The following is a 14825-nucleotide window of genomic DNA, read 5'->3' as shown; positions in this document are numbered from 1 at the left end:
CTTACAGTGTTTCATGCATAAAATGAATGAGCTCCTTGAGCTCAGGGAGGGGATAGGTGAAAACTTACGGGGCCACAGATCAGTTCCTTCAGCACATTTGGGTACAACTGATTGAACAAGGTTTGCAAAATCAGATTAGCATGGAAAATAGACTTTTGTCTTCTTGTCTGATAATAATTTAGTGAACACTTACTATTTACCAGGCACTATGCTAAGTGTTTGCATGAATTGTCTTCTTCAATTCTTACAATAATCCTATGTTTCTCAATGACAACAGGCTAAGAGAGAATTAACACTGGCTCAAGGCCACACAATTAGAGATTGCCAGGGCTGGAAAACCTATAAAAATTATCACCCATCATTACTATTAGTCTAATTACTAGTAGAAATAACATGTTGGTTTATAGTTGAGGAAACTGAGGTCCTATAAGGAAAAATCATTTTTCTAAGACTGTATAACATGCAATACAAGTTTATGCAGTACAAGACCAGAACTAAGATGGTTCTCTGTGATCTCAGCCAGGACTCTTCCCACTTCCCTTTCTGCCAAGGATGCACTAATCAAACATTTATTAAGTACATGGTGGTTATCCATGCATGCATGCATCCATCCATCCATCCATCCATCCATCCATCCATCCATCCATCCAAGGAAAAAGATGGCACAGCTTTTTACAAAGTATCTGACTGAATCATTCTCTAGTTATATCCTTGGAGTCATTATTAAAAATCTCTTATAATTTTGGCAAGTTATTTTAAAGTTCTCATTGGGAGTACCAGGGGTGTCTCTTGAAGAAGAGGTACCCTTCCATCTACCAGATAGAAAGAATTATGGAACCCACTGGGCTGCCCTTGTTGCCCTGGTTGTCTGGATGCACTGGGTTAAACTGAAAGCTTCATCAAAATAACCCTATTATTCTCATGTTTAGCATGTTGCTCTCTGCTCCCAGGCATGGCTACAACTTCCAGTTCACCACTTCAATGTCCGAGCCCTTTTACTGTAAACTGCCTGAAATGCCTTTGGAAAGGAAAACTATATAAACAAACACACACATCCTGGCTTCTAGAGTGTCCTGTTTGCCACACATACACATTTGAACCCAGGAAGCCATGCTCTAGGGACTGTGCCCTTCACTACTAGACTGGCTGCCTCTCACAAGGCATGCCCCTGAAATGGTGTATCTGGGAAGCAAGGGAGCCACAATAACTTTGATACCTCGTCTCTATTTACAATAAATAGAGTTCCCTTCTTTACCCTCTAAGTCCACAAAGTAGGGTGGGCAAAACCAGGATACGATTCCTGGTAAAACCTGAGATTGGAGGTGGGAGTCGGGTATCTAGAACATAAGCTTAGAGAAAAGGGGCTGGTCACAGGGCGCAGGAAAGCCCGCCTGGGGCAGCAGGGGAGAGAACTCCCCTTTCTGATTCGTGCTGGAACAGGGAGGAGTATACCGACCTGGCATGGCTGGGCCCACTCTTCCCTTACTGCTTGAGTTGGTGGAGGGCTTTGATAGGGAAGGGAGCTCATGAATGTACTTTCTCTTTCTTCTCTCTTAGGTTAGCCCAGAGAAGGCCATTTTATAGCAGTCTAGAAGGCTGTCAGTTCTTGGGCCTTTTGGATCAGTAACCTTACAGTTTTAGATCATCCACGGTGACCCAAATGACACAGTGCAGACCAAATGATGGCTGGAGCACTATCCTGCTTCAAATAATGTTGGTCTCCAGACAAAATCTAGACAATAAATACTGCCTGCCAAGAATCGCTATGTCATCTCTCTTTAAAAAAAGTATCTGGGCATAGTTAGAATGTCAAAGACATTTCATCATACTCCAGCAAAGTTCATTAGAAGGTTATTAGTAAGACAGCAGAGAGAAGAAAGGAAGACCCGTTTGATGAATATTTTGATACTGATTTAACTAAAAGCACTCCAATGACATCTTCTGAATGACGGCATTGGCCCAGGCTTTCTGTTCAGCTCTGTCAAGTGGAAGCTAGAAACTGTCCGTGTGTGGTCCGTTGACTACGCAATGGCTGCATATGGAACCACAGACCCAAGTGCTTCTTACATCATGCCAACTTTTTGGTCTCTTGTTCTCCAGTTAAGACAGGTTACTACGCTTCCCATAAACATGAACACAATAAAAACTCCTCAGCCAAATCTGTAATTGCAGTCCTCTGAAAAAGCATTAAGATGTTGGCAATTAGTAAATTCTACATGACAAGAATTATTAACAGTTTTGGATGCAGCCAACACGTTTTTGGTAAACAGATTTAATAGGCCAGTCACAATACTCTATTCGGCCTTATTTTGACAACACTGTAATTTACAGAAACCTAGGTTGTGGTGGATTAATAAGGCAGGACAGCCAAATGCTGTGATTATACTCCCCCAGGAATAGCAAAAAGAATGTTTGGTTTATTACTGATGTGTGTATATACATTGGTGAGTGAATCAGTAATACACCCGTATTTGTATGTAGGTATATTTCTTTACATGCATACCTTTGTCCTTCCTTTCCTTTCTTTCCTTTTTTCTTTTTCTTTTCTGGATCCTATCTCTCCCACTGGATGGAAGTTCTTACCATCTAGGGACCATACTTTCTGTTTCTTTTCTTTACTTTTTTTTTTTTTTTTAATTTCACCTAGATGCCCAAGAGAACATCCTGTACAGATTCAGAAGGTAAATAAACCTAAACTGTGACATAAGCTAATAAAAGGGAGTCTTGGAAATAAGGTTTCATCAAAGCTGCTGTGTTTAAATGAATGTTTTGCTTTCAAATAGGTATCTTCAGAGATGGTACCTTCGCTTACACACATTTTAGAATTCTTCTTTCAGAGCAGGTGCAAAGCAATCTGTCACATATTTATAATCAAATATTTTTTAAACACAAAAATTTTGATCACATTATTCATTTATCCATCAGGCCCCATTCTAATCGACTTTCTGTGACATTCTCCTGAATCAGATATTCTCCATTTTCTCCCGAGTCCTCATAGGAGTTCCTAAAATATCCTGAGCAATGGTGGCATTGTTGTTATTATTATTTTGAGACAGAGTCTCACTTTCTCACCCAGGCTGGAGTACAGTGTCATGATATCAGCTCACTACAGTCTCGATCTCCCAGGCTCAAGTGGTCCTCCTGCCTCAGCACCCCCCCCCAAGTAGCTGGGACTACAGGCATGCCACCATGCCAGGCTAATTGTATTTTCAATAGAGATGGGGTTTCATCGTGTTGCTTAGGCTGGTCTCAAACTCCTAAGCTCAAGTGATCCTCCTGCCTCGGCCTCTGAAAGTGCTGGGATTACAGGTGCCTGGCCAGTGGGAGCATTATTATGGAAGCATATGGCTATTCAAGGAAGCTCATAAGATAAAGTCAGCATCCATCTCTAAACACTGGCCTGTTAATTTTTAAAAAACATGTATTTTCTAGTTATTCCTTAGGTTATTCACTGAACTGCATATAGGGAAGCAGAGCTGAGGCCCTTGGAGGCTTTGGGGCCTTCCACTAATAACTGGGAACATGACAAGGCCTGACAAAACCAGACGCCAAAGTAACCCAAAGAAAATTAAAGCCTGGGAGAGCTTTTCATAACCTTCCAGCTTACTGATTTCCAATTATAGTCAGAAAATTAGATCAAATTAATTTGAGGAAAATGCAACATTCATCTGAACTTATGTGTCTGATAATAGATGTTATAAACCTTGGTCTGGTTTGGCCTTGACACATGGTGAACAGATGGATAATTTGAGGGGATTTTTCTTAGTGTCAAGTGACACTCTTTTGGTTTGGGTTAACTATAGTGATGTGCTGGTCAATGTTTTATAAATCACTTTTGGGGTGCGTGGGAGGTCCCTGATCTGCTACCAATGGTTTAACAACAGGCCCGGCCAAGCTTCTGATTTTTTAATTAGTCATTGTGATCCTGTAGTGGGGGAGAGGGGCGGGGCGGAGTCTACCTCACCCCTGTCAGGTAGTAAGCTGACCATTGAGCAAGTGAGAGCAAGATCCCGTATGAATGGAAAATGAGCAGGCCAGGGATATTTTGCAATTTTACCTAGGGTCACTTTGGATTGGATAATGAGAAGGAAGGCAGAGGCTGATGAAGCTTGAATAATGCCAGTTTCCCCTCTGAGCCCTGAGCTCACCTCACTCCAGTTGCCCACTGTCCAGTCCGAGGGGCACAGGATGTCTCTGTTGCAGGAAAGGAGGGTCTTGGGCTTCAGCAGGTGCTGGCAGTCTGTGGGCGGGAGAGCCTGCTCGTCAGAGCCCATAGTCTGGATGCACAGCACGGTTCGCTTCTTCTCCCCGTGGGGCCCGCATGTCGCGGAGCATGCTTCCCACTCCCCTGCCCACCACCTGCAGGCAAACATGGACATGTGAGAGAAGATCGCCAATGTAAGCATACATTCCATTCAACCACTGAGAAAGCAGGGGCAGAAATGCAGATCACAGGGCTGGGCGGGCCATGGAGACACTCCAACCCACTAGGGGGCGTGCTGCAGACAGGGCCACGGTGTCTTCAGTCAAAACTCCAGAGCTCAGCAGAGTGCCTGGCATAAGCAGTTGCTAAATACGCGTGTTTTTGAATGAGAAAAAAATATATATGCATGCCCTCTCTTTTCAGTAAGAAAACTGAGGTCCAGGGTTCTGCTGTGCAACTTGAAGCAAGTTTAAGTCTCACTTTCTCATCTATTCAATGGGTGTAAAAATATATGAGCGTTGCTGCGCATTAAATGAAAGACCGGTTCATGTAAAGTGTATAGTACAGAGCCTGACATATAACAAGAACTCAAGCATTTGTTATGATTTGTTGTTATTTTGACCGTGCTATTGAGTAAAAGAGTCCAATTAGACTCTAGGTCTCCTGGCTCTTAACTGAATGGAAAGTAGGCACTTTAACATAAATTTTTAAATTATTTAGGAAGTGATCAATTAGGGACATTGCCTTTATTTTTCTCCCTATCTCCTGAAGTCTACTTGTTAATATTTTCACTGCTCCCTTTGATAAGAAATGAGTAGAAAAAGAATAAACTTAAATAAAATCATTTTTTACTCAAGAATCTAGGATGTAGGCCCACTGGTTACACAGAAGTAACTTTTGAAAATGGAAGGGAGCCATCTCTTGTCCCTCTTCTCCATTATTGTGCAAATCTTCCCCAGCACCGAAGATAGAACGGGTGTCTTCACTCAGTGTGGTTTGGGTCCATTGTTGTTCCTCTGCACAGCCCACTTTTCCATCCCTTCGTATAGTAACAAGTGGGACACTTTTATTTCTCATGGGAAAATAGTACACTGGGGGAAGTCCTTCATTCCTGACTTCAAGAAAGCCTCCTGACTTGAGACAGCATTGGATTTTGGTAATTTTGAAGATAAAACTTTTTACTTTTATTTACTAAATATTGAATTATTTATGTATAATTTCTTTTGATTGTGACAATTTTAGTCTCAAGTTAAAAATATCAGAAGAAAGCAATTCCTCAATTCAATCATATTCTTCATTTAATAAGTAATTGAGATTACTTATTTAATCTTTGGTGTTTAACCTTAGTGGGTAAAGAGCTAATAATATTGGAACAGTATGATGTGAAACCAATAAGTGCCCAACTGTATTAATCTAATTACTTTGTCCTACCTCAGGCTTTTCTAAAGGAGGTCAGGCCAAGAGAATCTACAAAATGCCATTCTGAAAAGGCCTTAATCTGAGTTGATTGAAAGTTTAATTTATCTAAGTACTTGCTATAGGGCTTTCAGCTGTATCACTACAAAGTGATAATGGACGTTCTTGTTTTCTCTTCTTGGAGTTTTCTCTACAGTCCCTTAGGGAACATATTGCCTGTGATTTTGCTGTGATCTGAATGTGTTCCCCAAAACATATGTGTTAGACACTTAATCCTCAATATAACAGTGTTGGGAGGTGAGGTTTGATGGGAGGTATTTAGGTCGTGAGGGCTTTACCATCATGAATGGATTAAGGCCACTTGAAAAAGGATTTGGGAGTGGTTTACTCCCTTTCACTCTTCTACATGAGGACACAAATGTTTGTCCTCTGTTGCCCTTCCTCCTTCAGCCTTATAAGGATGCAGCAAGAAGGCCCTTGCCACATCAAATGCTGGTACCATGATCTTGGCCATCCAATCTACAGAACTGTGAGAAATGTTTCTTTTTAAAAGAAATTTATTTTTTATTTTTATTTTTATAGAGAAAGGGTCTTGCTTGGTTGCCCAGGCTAGTCTCGAACTCCTGCGCTCCAGTGATCCTTCTGCCTTGGCCTCTCAAAGTTCTGGGATTACAGAGTGAGTCACCATACCTGGCCAAGAAATAAATTTGTTCTTTATAAATTACCCAGTCTGTGGTATTCTGGTACAGCAACACAAAACGGACTAAAACAGCTTAGTCTTACTCTCACAAGATTAAAGTGAAAACCATCTTCTTTTTTTTTCTTTTTTCTTTTTTTTTTTGCTGTAAAGGTCTTCCAGGCCCAGGGCTCAGGAGCCATGGTCCAGTTGTTCTCTGCTGTCCATCTGATTCTTTTGGCTGTTTGCCATAATCCCACCTCTTGTAGGAGATTTCTAATAGAATACACTTTTTATATTTATGGAGATTTTATGTTTTATCTAAATGACTAAGAGTGTGTGTGTGTGTGTACGTGTGTGTGTGTGTACGTGTGTGTGCCTATGTTTGAGATCTTTGAAGAGCCTGTAGTTGTTCCGGAATTCTATAAAAGTTTACTGTAGTTTGGATATGAGTCTTCTCTGAGATCAAGTAGAAGGGATGGGTTAGAGACCCTTTGAACCTTTCTTTTATTTTAAAAATAACCCCTCTTTTATCAGTAGCTTCTACTGATTCCCCTATCAGTATGTGCTCCAACAGCGCTGATCGCTAACAAACCAGGACACCTCACTCTTTCTAACTTTCATTACTCAGGAAAATGAAAGTCCAAAACTGAATTGGTTAAACCCTTGCTGAGAATAGTAATTTCGTTTAAGAAATCAACTTTTATAATTATAATCTTTCTTTGTACGAACTTTTTCCTAATAGAATTTACATTCCAAAATCCAATTCAACTAAACGTTTCACATTCTGACAAAACCATGACTACAGTAACTATTTACTCTTACCTCCTGGTCCTGTGTACACATTGTCTCCATATTCCCATTATATCCCATTCCTCCAGCCTCATTTTCCCTAGCTTTCTTGTCCCCTACACACATCATGCTCAGTCCTTTTTCCCTCTTTCATGGGCTTTTCCCAGTCTTAATGATCTCATTCCTTTCATTTAGATCAGAAGGTCTCAATCAGCAGAGATTTCTGCAGCCTCCCTCCCCAGGGGACATGTGGGAATGTCCGAAGACATTTTTCATCATCACAAATCGGTGGTGACAGGGAAGGGGGGGTGGGTTGCTATTGGCATCTAGTGGATACAGTCCAGGGAGACTGCTACACCTCCTACATTGGCACGAGACAGCTTCCCACAATGAAAAACTATCCAGCTCGAAGCAGCAATAGTGTTGAGGTTGAGAAACCTTGATTTAAGTCATATGCCATTATTCTGTGGACTGAAACCTACATATAGCTGCCAGAGTTTTAAAAAAATCACTGTCAGAGGTTTATGGAGTACTTTGGATATGCTAGGCACCACCACAGCTGTGGCCTAGCAGAGTTTTGCTTTTCTGAAAACCAAAGTTCAGAGAGAAGTCAGTAGGGAGAAGGGACTCAAATAACCTCTTTCTGGAATCAGATATATTAAATTTTCAAAGAATTTCTTTCTTGACAGCCTTCTCTCTCCTGGAACATGCTTTATAAGGCTTTCATCCTGAAAGCCATTGGCTATGTAATACATTTTTTTATGTTTAATCAAAAGTTTTTATTAAATCTTAAAAAAATCTGTCTCAAATACTCCTTTGGGGAAGAACACAGAATGTTGAAATTGGTTGTAAAAACAAGATATTACTGAAGAAAAAATAAGATTTTTTCTTATTTACTGAAGAAATTTCTTATTTACTGAAGATTTATTGAAGAAATAAATAAGATTAAACCTTGCACAGGAAATTTTTTGGGAAAAGAAATGACAGGTCTCAGTGATGGGTATGAACTTTTCACAGATCATGGAAATTAGGTGACAGAAGAAGATATTGCAGCTTGAAATTCATATACAAGGAAACTAGTGAACTAAGTTTGCAAAAACAAATAATATTAGTTTATTATTTATTCTTAAAAAAGCAAATCGCCAGGCATGTGGGCTCATGCCTGTAATCCCAGCACTTGCAGAGGCTAAGGCGGGTGGATCACTTGAGGTCAGGAGTTTGAGACCAGTGTGGCCAACATGGTGAAACCCCATCTCTACTAAAAATACAAAAATTAGCCAGATGTGGTGGTGTGCGCCTGTAATCCCAGCTACTCAGAAGGCTGGGGCAGGAGAATCACTTGGACCTGGAGGCATGACTTAGTTTTGGAGTCAGTTTTTTCTGCGCATTCATAACATTTTTATTGTGTTTTAATGTGAGAGAAATAGTTTAAATGTAGGGGATTCTGGTTCTAGCACTGAAACCTGCTTATTCTGAGATCCTAGGCAGCAGCATGGTGTAGCAGCACATACAGAGGCAGCAGAGCAGACAGATCTGGGTTCAAATCTCGACTCTAAAACTTGTAGCTTAGTGACCGAGGAAAATTTTTGTGAATGTTTTAGAGTCTTCATTTGTATAATGAGCATAAATGTATCTACAAATTAGGGTTGCTTACAGGTTTAAATGATATGGTTATGTGGAAACAGCTTGAAAAATAGTGGGTTCTTAAAAAGTACTAGTTTTTAATACAGGAACAGAAAACCAAACACTTCATGTTCTCACTCATAAGTGAGAGTTGAACAGTGAGAACACATGGACACAGGGATGGGAACATCACACACTGGGGCCTTTAGGGAGTTGGGGGGCAAGGGGAGGGAGAGCATTAGGACAAACACCTAATGCATGTGGGGCTTAAAACCTAGATGCAGCAAACCACCATGGCACATGTACATCTGTGGAACAAACCTGTACGTTCTGCACATGTATCCCAGAACGTAAAGTAAAACGTAAAAAAAGAAGTGCTAGTTTTCTCTGCAGCCGTTTTCCCTAGGGTATGGCATCAAATTTCTCTGAACCTTTATCTCCTCACATACCACCTCAGAGTAATACCCATACCCTGTCTTATGACTATTTCATAAATATCTGTAGAAGCTAAAATGCAATCATAAATAAAAAGGACTTTTGTAAATTGGCCATTGATATGGTTTGGCTGTGTCCCCACCCAAATCTCAGCTTGAATTGTAGCTCCCATAATTCCCACATGTTGCGGGAGGGATCTGGTGGGAGATAACTGAATCACGAGGGCAGATTGACCCATACTGTTCTCATGCTACTGAATAAGTCTCACAAGATTTGTTGGCTTTATTAGGGCAAACCCCTTTCACTTGGCTCTCGTTCTGTCTTGTCTGTAGCCATGTAAGATAGGCTTTTCGCCTTCTGCCATGATTGTGAGGCCTCCCCAGCCACTTAGAACGGTGAGTCCATGAAACCCCTTTTTCTCTGCAAATTATCCAGTCTCGGGTATGTCTTTATCAGCAGTGTGAGAACGGACGAATACAACCATTATATCTGAATGTTTCATGGAATTCTACTTAGCTTATCATATCCTACTTGAGAGCGCATTTTCAGAAATTGAACCTGTAAGTATTATATTATGCTAATTAACATTCTCAGGAGTCAAAAATCTCACAATTCATGAATTCTGTGGAGTAGTAGGTGATGGACTAGCTCTAAGAAAGGCTCTCTTTCCTGGCTCATTCTTCCTTGAGAAAGTAACATAACTGCAATTTCATATAAAACCTAGTGCTAGCCTTATCTTCCCTGGTCATTTCTAGTTCTTCCTGGCAAAAAAGCCACAGGAAGGAGCTAGAGCAAGGCGAGGTGATGATATATTGCTTTCCTGCTTCAATAGTGGTGGGGTCCAGCTCCTACCTAGAAAAAGCCACAGAACAGAAGAGAAAATAAACCTCTCTCTGAGTTGAGAATACCCTGGCCTCTGGGTCCTGCCAGTTTGGACCGCTAAGAGATTGACATCGCTTTTTTCAAGACAAGAGTCTTGTCTTGACTCTTCTTTCTAACCTAGTTCTTGGATATTTGTCACATTCTAGCTCTTCTTTAGAATCCGCCCTGTCACCTGTTTGATTTATGATACCAATGAGTCTCCCTATTGTTTAAATGCCTCATAGTGTGTCTGCGTAGAACTGGGATGAACGCTGGCTGGACTCTGCAACATAAATACATCCCTGTTTAAGGTCACCAGAGAATGAAGATACTTCCTGGAAATCAACCAATATTCCTTCCTTTCTTCCTCTTTCCTCTTTCCCTCCTTCTTTTCTTCTTCTCCTTCTTCCTCCTTTTTCTTTTTCCTTTCTTTTCTCTCTCTCTCTTTTTAAACATAAGCCTGGTATAATAACATCCCAACTACCTTCTAGGATCCCAATCTCTTGAACCAATGTGGTTAGCAATACCCTGAATATTGCTGAATATCTCTATAACAGTGACTGTCAACTGAGGATGATTTTACCTTGTAGTAGATATCTGTCAATGTCTGCAGACATTTTTAGTTGTCATAGCCTGGATTGGGAAGGAGGGAGTTCTACCAGCATCTAAGTAAACACAGGCCAGTAATGCTGCTAAGCCTCCTGCAATTCACAAGGCAACCCCCGACACAAAGTCAGCTAGCCCCACATGTCAGTAATGTCGAGGTTGGGAAAACCTGCTCTCTGAGCCCCCTCTTCTGGGCAGCCTGAAGTACAAGTGGGCACTGTGATTAGAAGGTGCCAACCTTTCATCTGAAGGCTGGAGTTGCACTGGTAAAGCCCTTGGAAAAGACAACTCTATTAGCGAAACTACTTTTGCGTGATCCACTTAGCATTCTCTTCACCAATGCTTTGGCACTTAGTCTTGCCAAATAATTAAACACAGAACACATCACCTTGTGAAAATACTGCTCTTGGGAGAATATGTCCTCACAGCTTGCCACAGGCTCCAACAGCATAGCCACAGAAACCTCTAACAGCGTTCTTGTGTTTATCCAAATAACAAAGCCACACATTATTTCTTTATCAGCAAGCATTGGGTCACTCTTGAGTCAGACATCACTGTAGGCAGACACACAGAGCTCCAGCTGTTAGCGATGGTTACCTGGGTGGACAAGCCTTTTCATGGCACTTCTTCTGTCTCCCATTGGGCTGTGTTTCTGGGTCACAGAATGTTGCTTTCACCATCCCACGGCCCTTCTTTATGCAATGGGCAGTCTGACGGCGGATACCTGGGGGTCGGACAGAAAGATTCACATGTATTGAATCCTGAGCCCACATGCTCATGGTCAGGTGAGGTGCCTGACCATGTCAACGATCATGCTGACGGCTGATGGGAAAGTTGTTCAAAAGTTACTTGGTTTTTAAAGAAGGGATGAAGAATGGGGACCTCTTGTGATTCACCCTCATGCTGCAACTGGCAAGGGGAGGAGGAGAGCTTGCCTAGGAAAAACTGCAGGTCATAGAGGTAGGAGGTAAAGTCTGTTCCACAGATTACATTCCAGCCGTGGAGACGACACTAACGCACACATGCCAGATGGAAAACAAATGAAATTTAAATAATGAAAGTAGGCTGGGCGCAGTGGCTCACACCTGTAATCCCAGCACTTTGGGAGGCAGAGGCAGGTGGATCACTTGAGGTCAGGAGTTTGAGACTAGCCTGGCCAACATGGTGAAATCCTGTTTCAACTAAAAATACAAAAATTAGCCAAGCATGGTGGTGGGCTCCTGTCATCTCAGCTACTCGGGAGGCTGAGGCAGGACAATCGCTTGAACCCAGGAGGCGAAGGGTGTAGTGAGCTGAGATCATGCCACTGCACTCCAGCCTGGGCGACAGAGCAAGACTCCATCTCCAAAATACTGTTACTAATAATGAAAGTAGATGTCATCAACAGGTGTTACGAGGCAATTGCTACATTATTAGCTTAATTAAAGGATAGAAGAGACAGGTATCTTTATATTAGTTGAGGTCGGTAAACTCTTAGAGACTGAAATACAATTTAAAATAATGTTGTGAAGTTTGAGATGTCATGTTTTTTAAAATACAGGGATTTCATAGCAAGGATTGATAATCCTGCTGTCTTCAGAGACCAGATAGTTAGTGCCAGTAAGGGACTCACACAGAGTCTATAGGCAAATGACGCCTTGTCCCAGGCATTGTTCTAAACTATGTGTATTTATATCATTAATATATTACCTGTTATCTATTATGATGTATAATAACTCAAACCTCTCAACAACCCAATGAGTTCCGCACCATCATTATCATTATCTGACAGGTGAAGAAACTGAGGCACAGTGAAGTCACAAAGGTTGAGACAGGGAAAGGACCACTGACTTTGATAACTAGGACATCATTAGCAAGGGAACGTAGAGGAATGGCCAGACTGTCATGGACTGAAGTGAAGGCGCAGTGAAGAAGTAACAGCATCTCCCTTGTACGGGCTAGTGCTTCAATGTGACATGTGAAATATTGGGTGAGAATACGAATTACTAAGACCCCTGAAAGGCAGAGCAATCTGTACAAAGGCTAGCACCCTGAGCTCTCAGGATGTCTAGACCTTGTGTGGGCTCATTGGTGTACAGAACTCCAGAACTGGAAAGGCCCTGAGCAATCCAGTGAGCTGATCACCTCCTCACTTTACAGCCGAGGACACTGAGGGGCTTTCCCACAGTCACACAGCTGGCAGGACTGACCTGGAACCTGCTGTCCTACCACCCACCACCTCGCTCTGCCTCAGCATGGGCTCGCTTCAGCCAAATCCCCCTGATGCCAGATGGCATCTTGTTACTTAAAAAGGTGTCAGAGGGGGTTGCAAAACAGTAAGTAAATCCTTTTAAAAAGAACATTTTTTTTTTTTGAGAAAATTGTGTTTTCAATAGAAAAGTAAACCTTCAACCACTCAGGCTTTCTCAACTAACAGATGTCAGTGGAATAGAGAGTTGGATCGTTGACATCAGAGAAGCTGACATGCATCTGCCATTGGAGAGTGGGGAAAAAAGAAGTTTAGCTGCTTAGAAGTTTCATTAAAGCTTGGGTGGTTTGGCAAATTCTTGATGTCAAAACATGAAAAGGACTGTCAGATGACTGTAACAGGTTGGAAACATTCCCCAAAGGCTTGTATCTGTGCATGAAGAGCAAAGATAAGTGTGCTTAGTGTTCCTGTCTTCAGAATGGCACCAAACCTTATGTAAAATCCCCTTCGGAAAGTTCGTAATATTGCATGGGTCAATCCACTGCACCAGCTGGGAGATGAATGGACAGGCCAGGCAGATGTCATCAAGGGCAAAAGGAAAAGGGATAACTATGTGTCAGAGTTTCTCCACTGACATTAATGGTCCTGGTGACCATTACTCTTCTCTCGGCAACTGCATTCTTATATACGACAGCCCTTGTATGTGCCAGGTACCAAGCTAAGCCCAATCTTCCAATGAGGGCCCCAACCCAGTAGGTCAACTTCCCTGACGTTACAGGATAGCAATACCTGGCCAAGTGCTTCTTTCTCATCTGATGCTTGTGTGTTCATTTGGTAAAATTTAATTTATTGATTCATTTCTTATCTATTTCTGGTTAAATGATAAAAAAAAAAGAAAGTAAATAGAATCCAAGGGTCCTGAGTTCTAGTCCCTACTTTCCCTTCTACACAACACTGGGTTTAGTCTGTGGGAAAATGAGAACAGTGATATTCACGCTGTTGGAGGGCAGGAAGCTCAGCTAGTTTATCCTGGAAGCGTCTCTTACATTTTAAAAGTGATGCTCCATAAAGGGAAGACAAAGTTTAATCATTGGAAACCTTGGATAATGAAAGGATCTGGTTAATATAATTTTATAGTTAACCTAGAAAATGGTTTGTTGCAACGATTGTCAGAATGTTTCAAAATGATACTAGTTCATATTGCCTTCGTGAGTGTGCACGTGGCAGCTCATATTTTCCAAAGGTGGCTGCAATAATATTCTCCCGTTCAGCATGCTCTTCTACAACATGACCTTGTCATCCCTCGCTGCGACACTGAGTCTAATTCCTCTGACCTTGAACTAAATGCAGAAGTGATGCTGTGTGACTTCAGAGGCCAGATTAGAAAAGGCCAAGCAATTTCATCTGCGCCATCTGTGTCTCACTCTCGGGACACTCCAGCTACCACAGCGCCCTTGGAATGGCCACATGTAGATCAACAGTCAGTCCCAGATGAACCTAGCCCTTGGATCAACTGGCTCAGGTGCCAGTCACATGAATAAAAGAGCATTCAGATGGTTCAAGCCCCAGGCATTTGAGTCTTCCTAGCCAAGGTGCCAAACATAGTGGAACAGAGGCACAGCATACCCAGTGTGTCCTGTCTCAATTTCTGACCCACAGGATCTATGGCATAATAAAGGGTTGGGTGTTTTACTATACTAATTTAAGGGTGGTTTGTTATATACCATGAGTAATAGAAAGAACACTCAATAAACGTGAGCTTTCTTCTTTCCTCCAGTCAGGACCCAGAGCTGCAATTGAGCTTGGCTTGCTATAGTCCAACCATGATGGATTGTATTGATTTCTCATGTTCTCTTCTCTTGTGCTACAGTTCTTCTGTTTTCCCTCCAGATCCACTGTGCCCACTTCTCTTCCCTGCTCTCAACCTCAAGAAGCTCATCCTGTGAATTGCTGTGGCTTCCCATGAGATTTGGGAAATGAAGGCACTATCTCTTTGTTTAACTGCTCCTTCCCCTTAGTTCTTT

At 41.8% G+C, this 14825-nt stretch overlaps 1 protein-coding gene across 1 annotated transcript in view; it reads right to left on the bottom strand.

Annotated features, from left to right (window-relative positions):
- ADAMTS12 (ADAM metallopeptidase with thrombospondin type 1 motif 12) overlaps window positions 1-14825 on the bottom strand; it is a 372068-nt gene that overhangs the window by 52794 nt on the left and 304449 nt on the right. The window contains exons 17-18 of the mRNA XM_007961310.3: window positions 11211-11337; window positions 4149-4359 (exon numbers count right to left, since the gene is read on the bottom strand). Coding sequence (XP_007959501.3) covers window positions 4149-4359; window positions 11211-11337 — 338 coding nt within the window. The remainder of the gene's footprint in view (window positions 1-4148; window positions 4360-11210; window positions 11338-14825) is intronic.

This window comes from Chlorocebus sabaeus, chromosome 4, assembly GCF_047675955.1.
Source record: "Chlorocebus sabaeus isolate Y175 chromosome 4, mChlSab1.0.hap1, whole genome shotgun sequence".
In the NCBI taxonomy this organism is placed as follows: domain Eukaryota; kingdom Metazoa; phylum Chordata; class Mammalia; order Primates; family Cercopithecidae; genus Chlorocebus; species Chlorocebus sabaeus.
The sequence above is the reverse complement of the archived record's forward strand: the minus strand, read 5'-3'. Positions and strand labels throughout refer to the sequence as shown.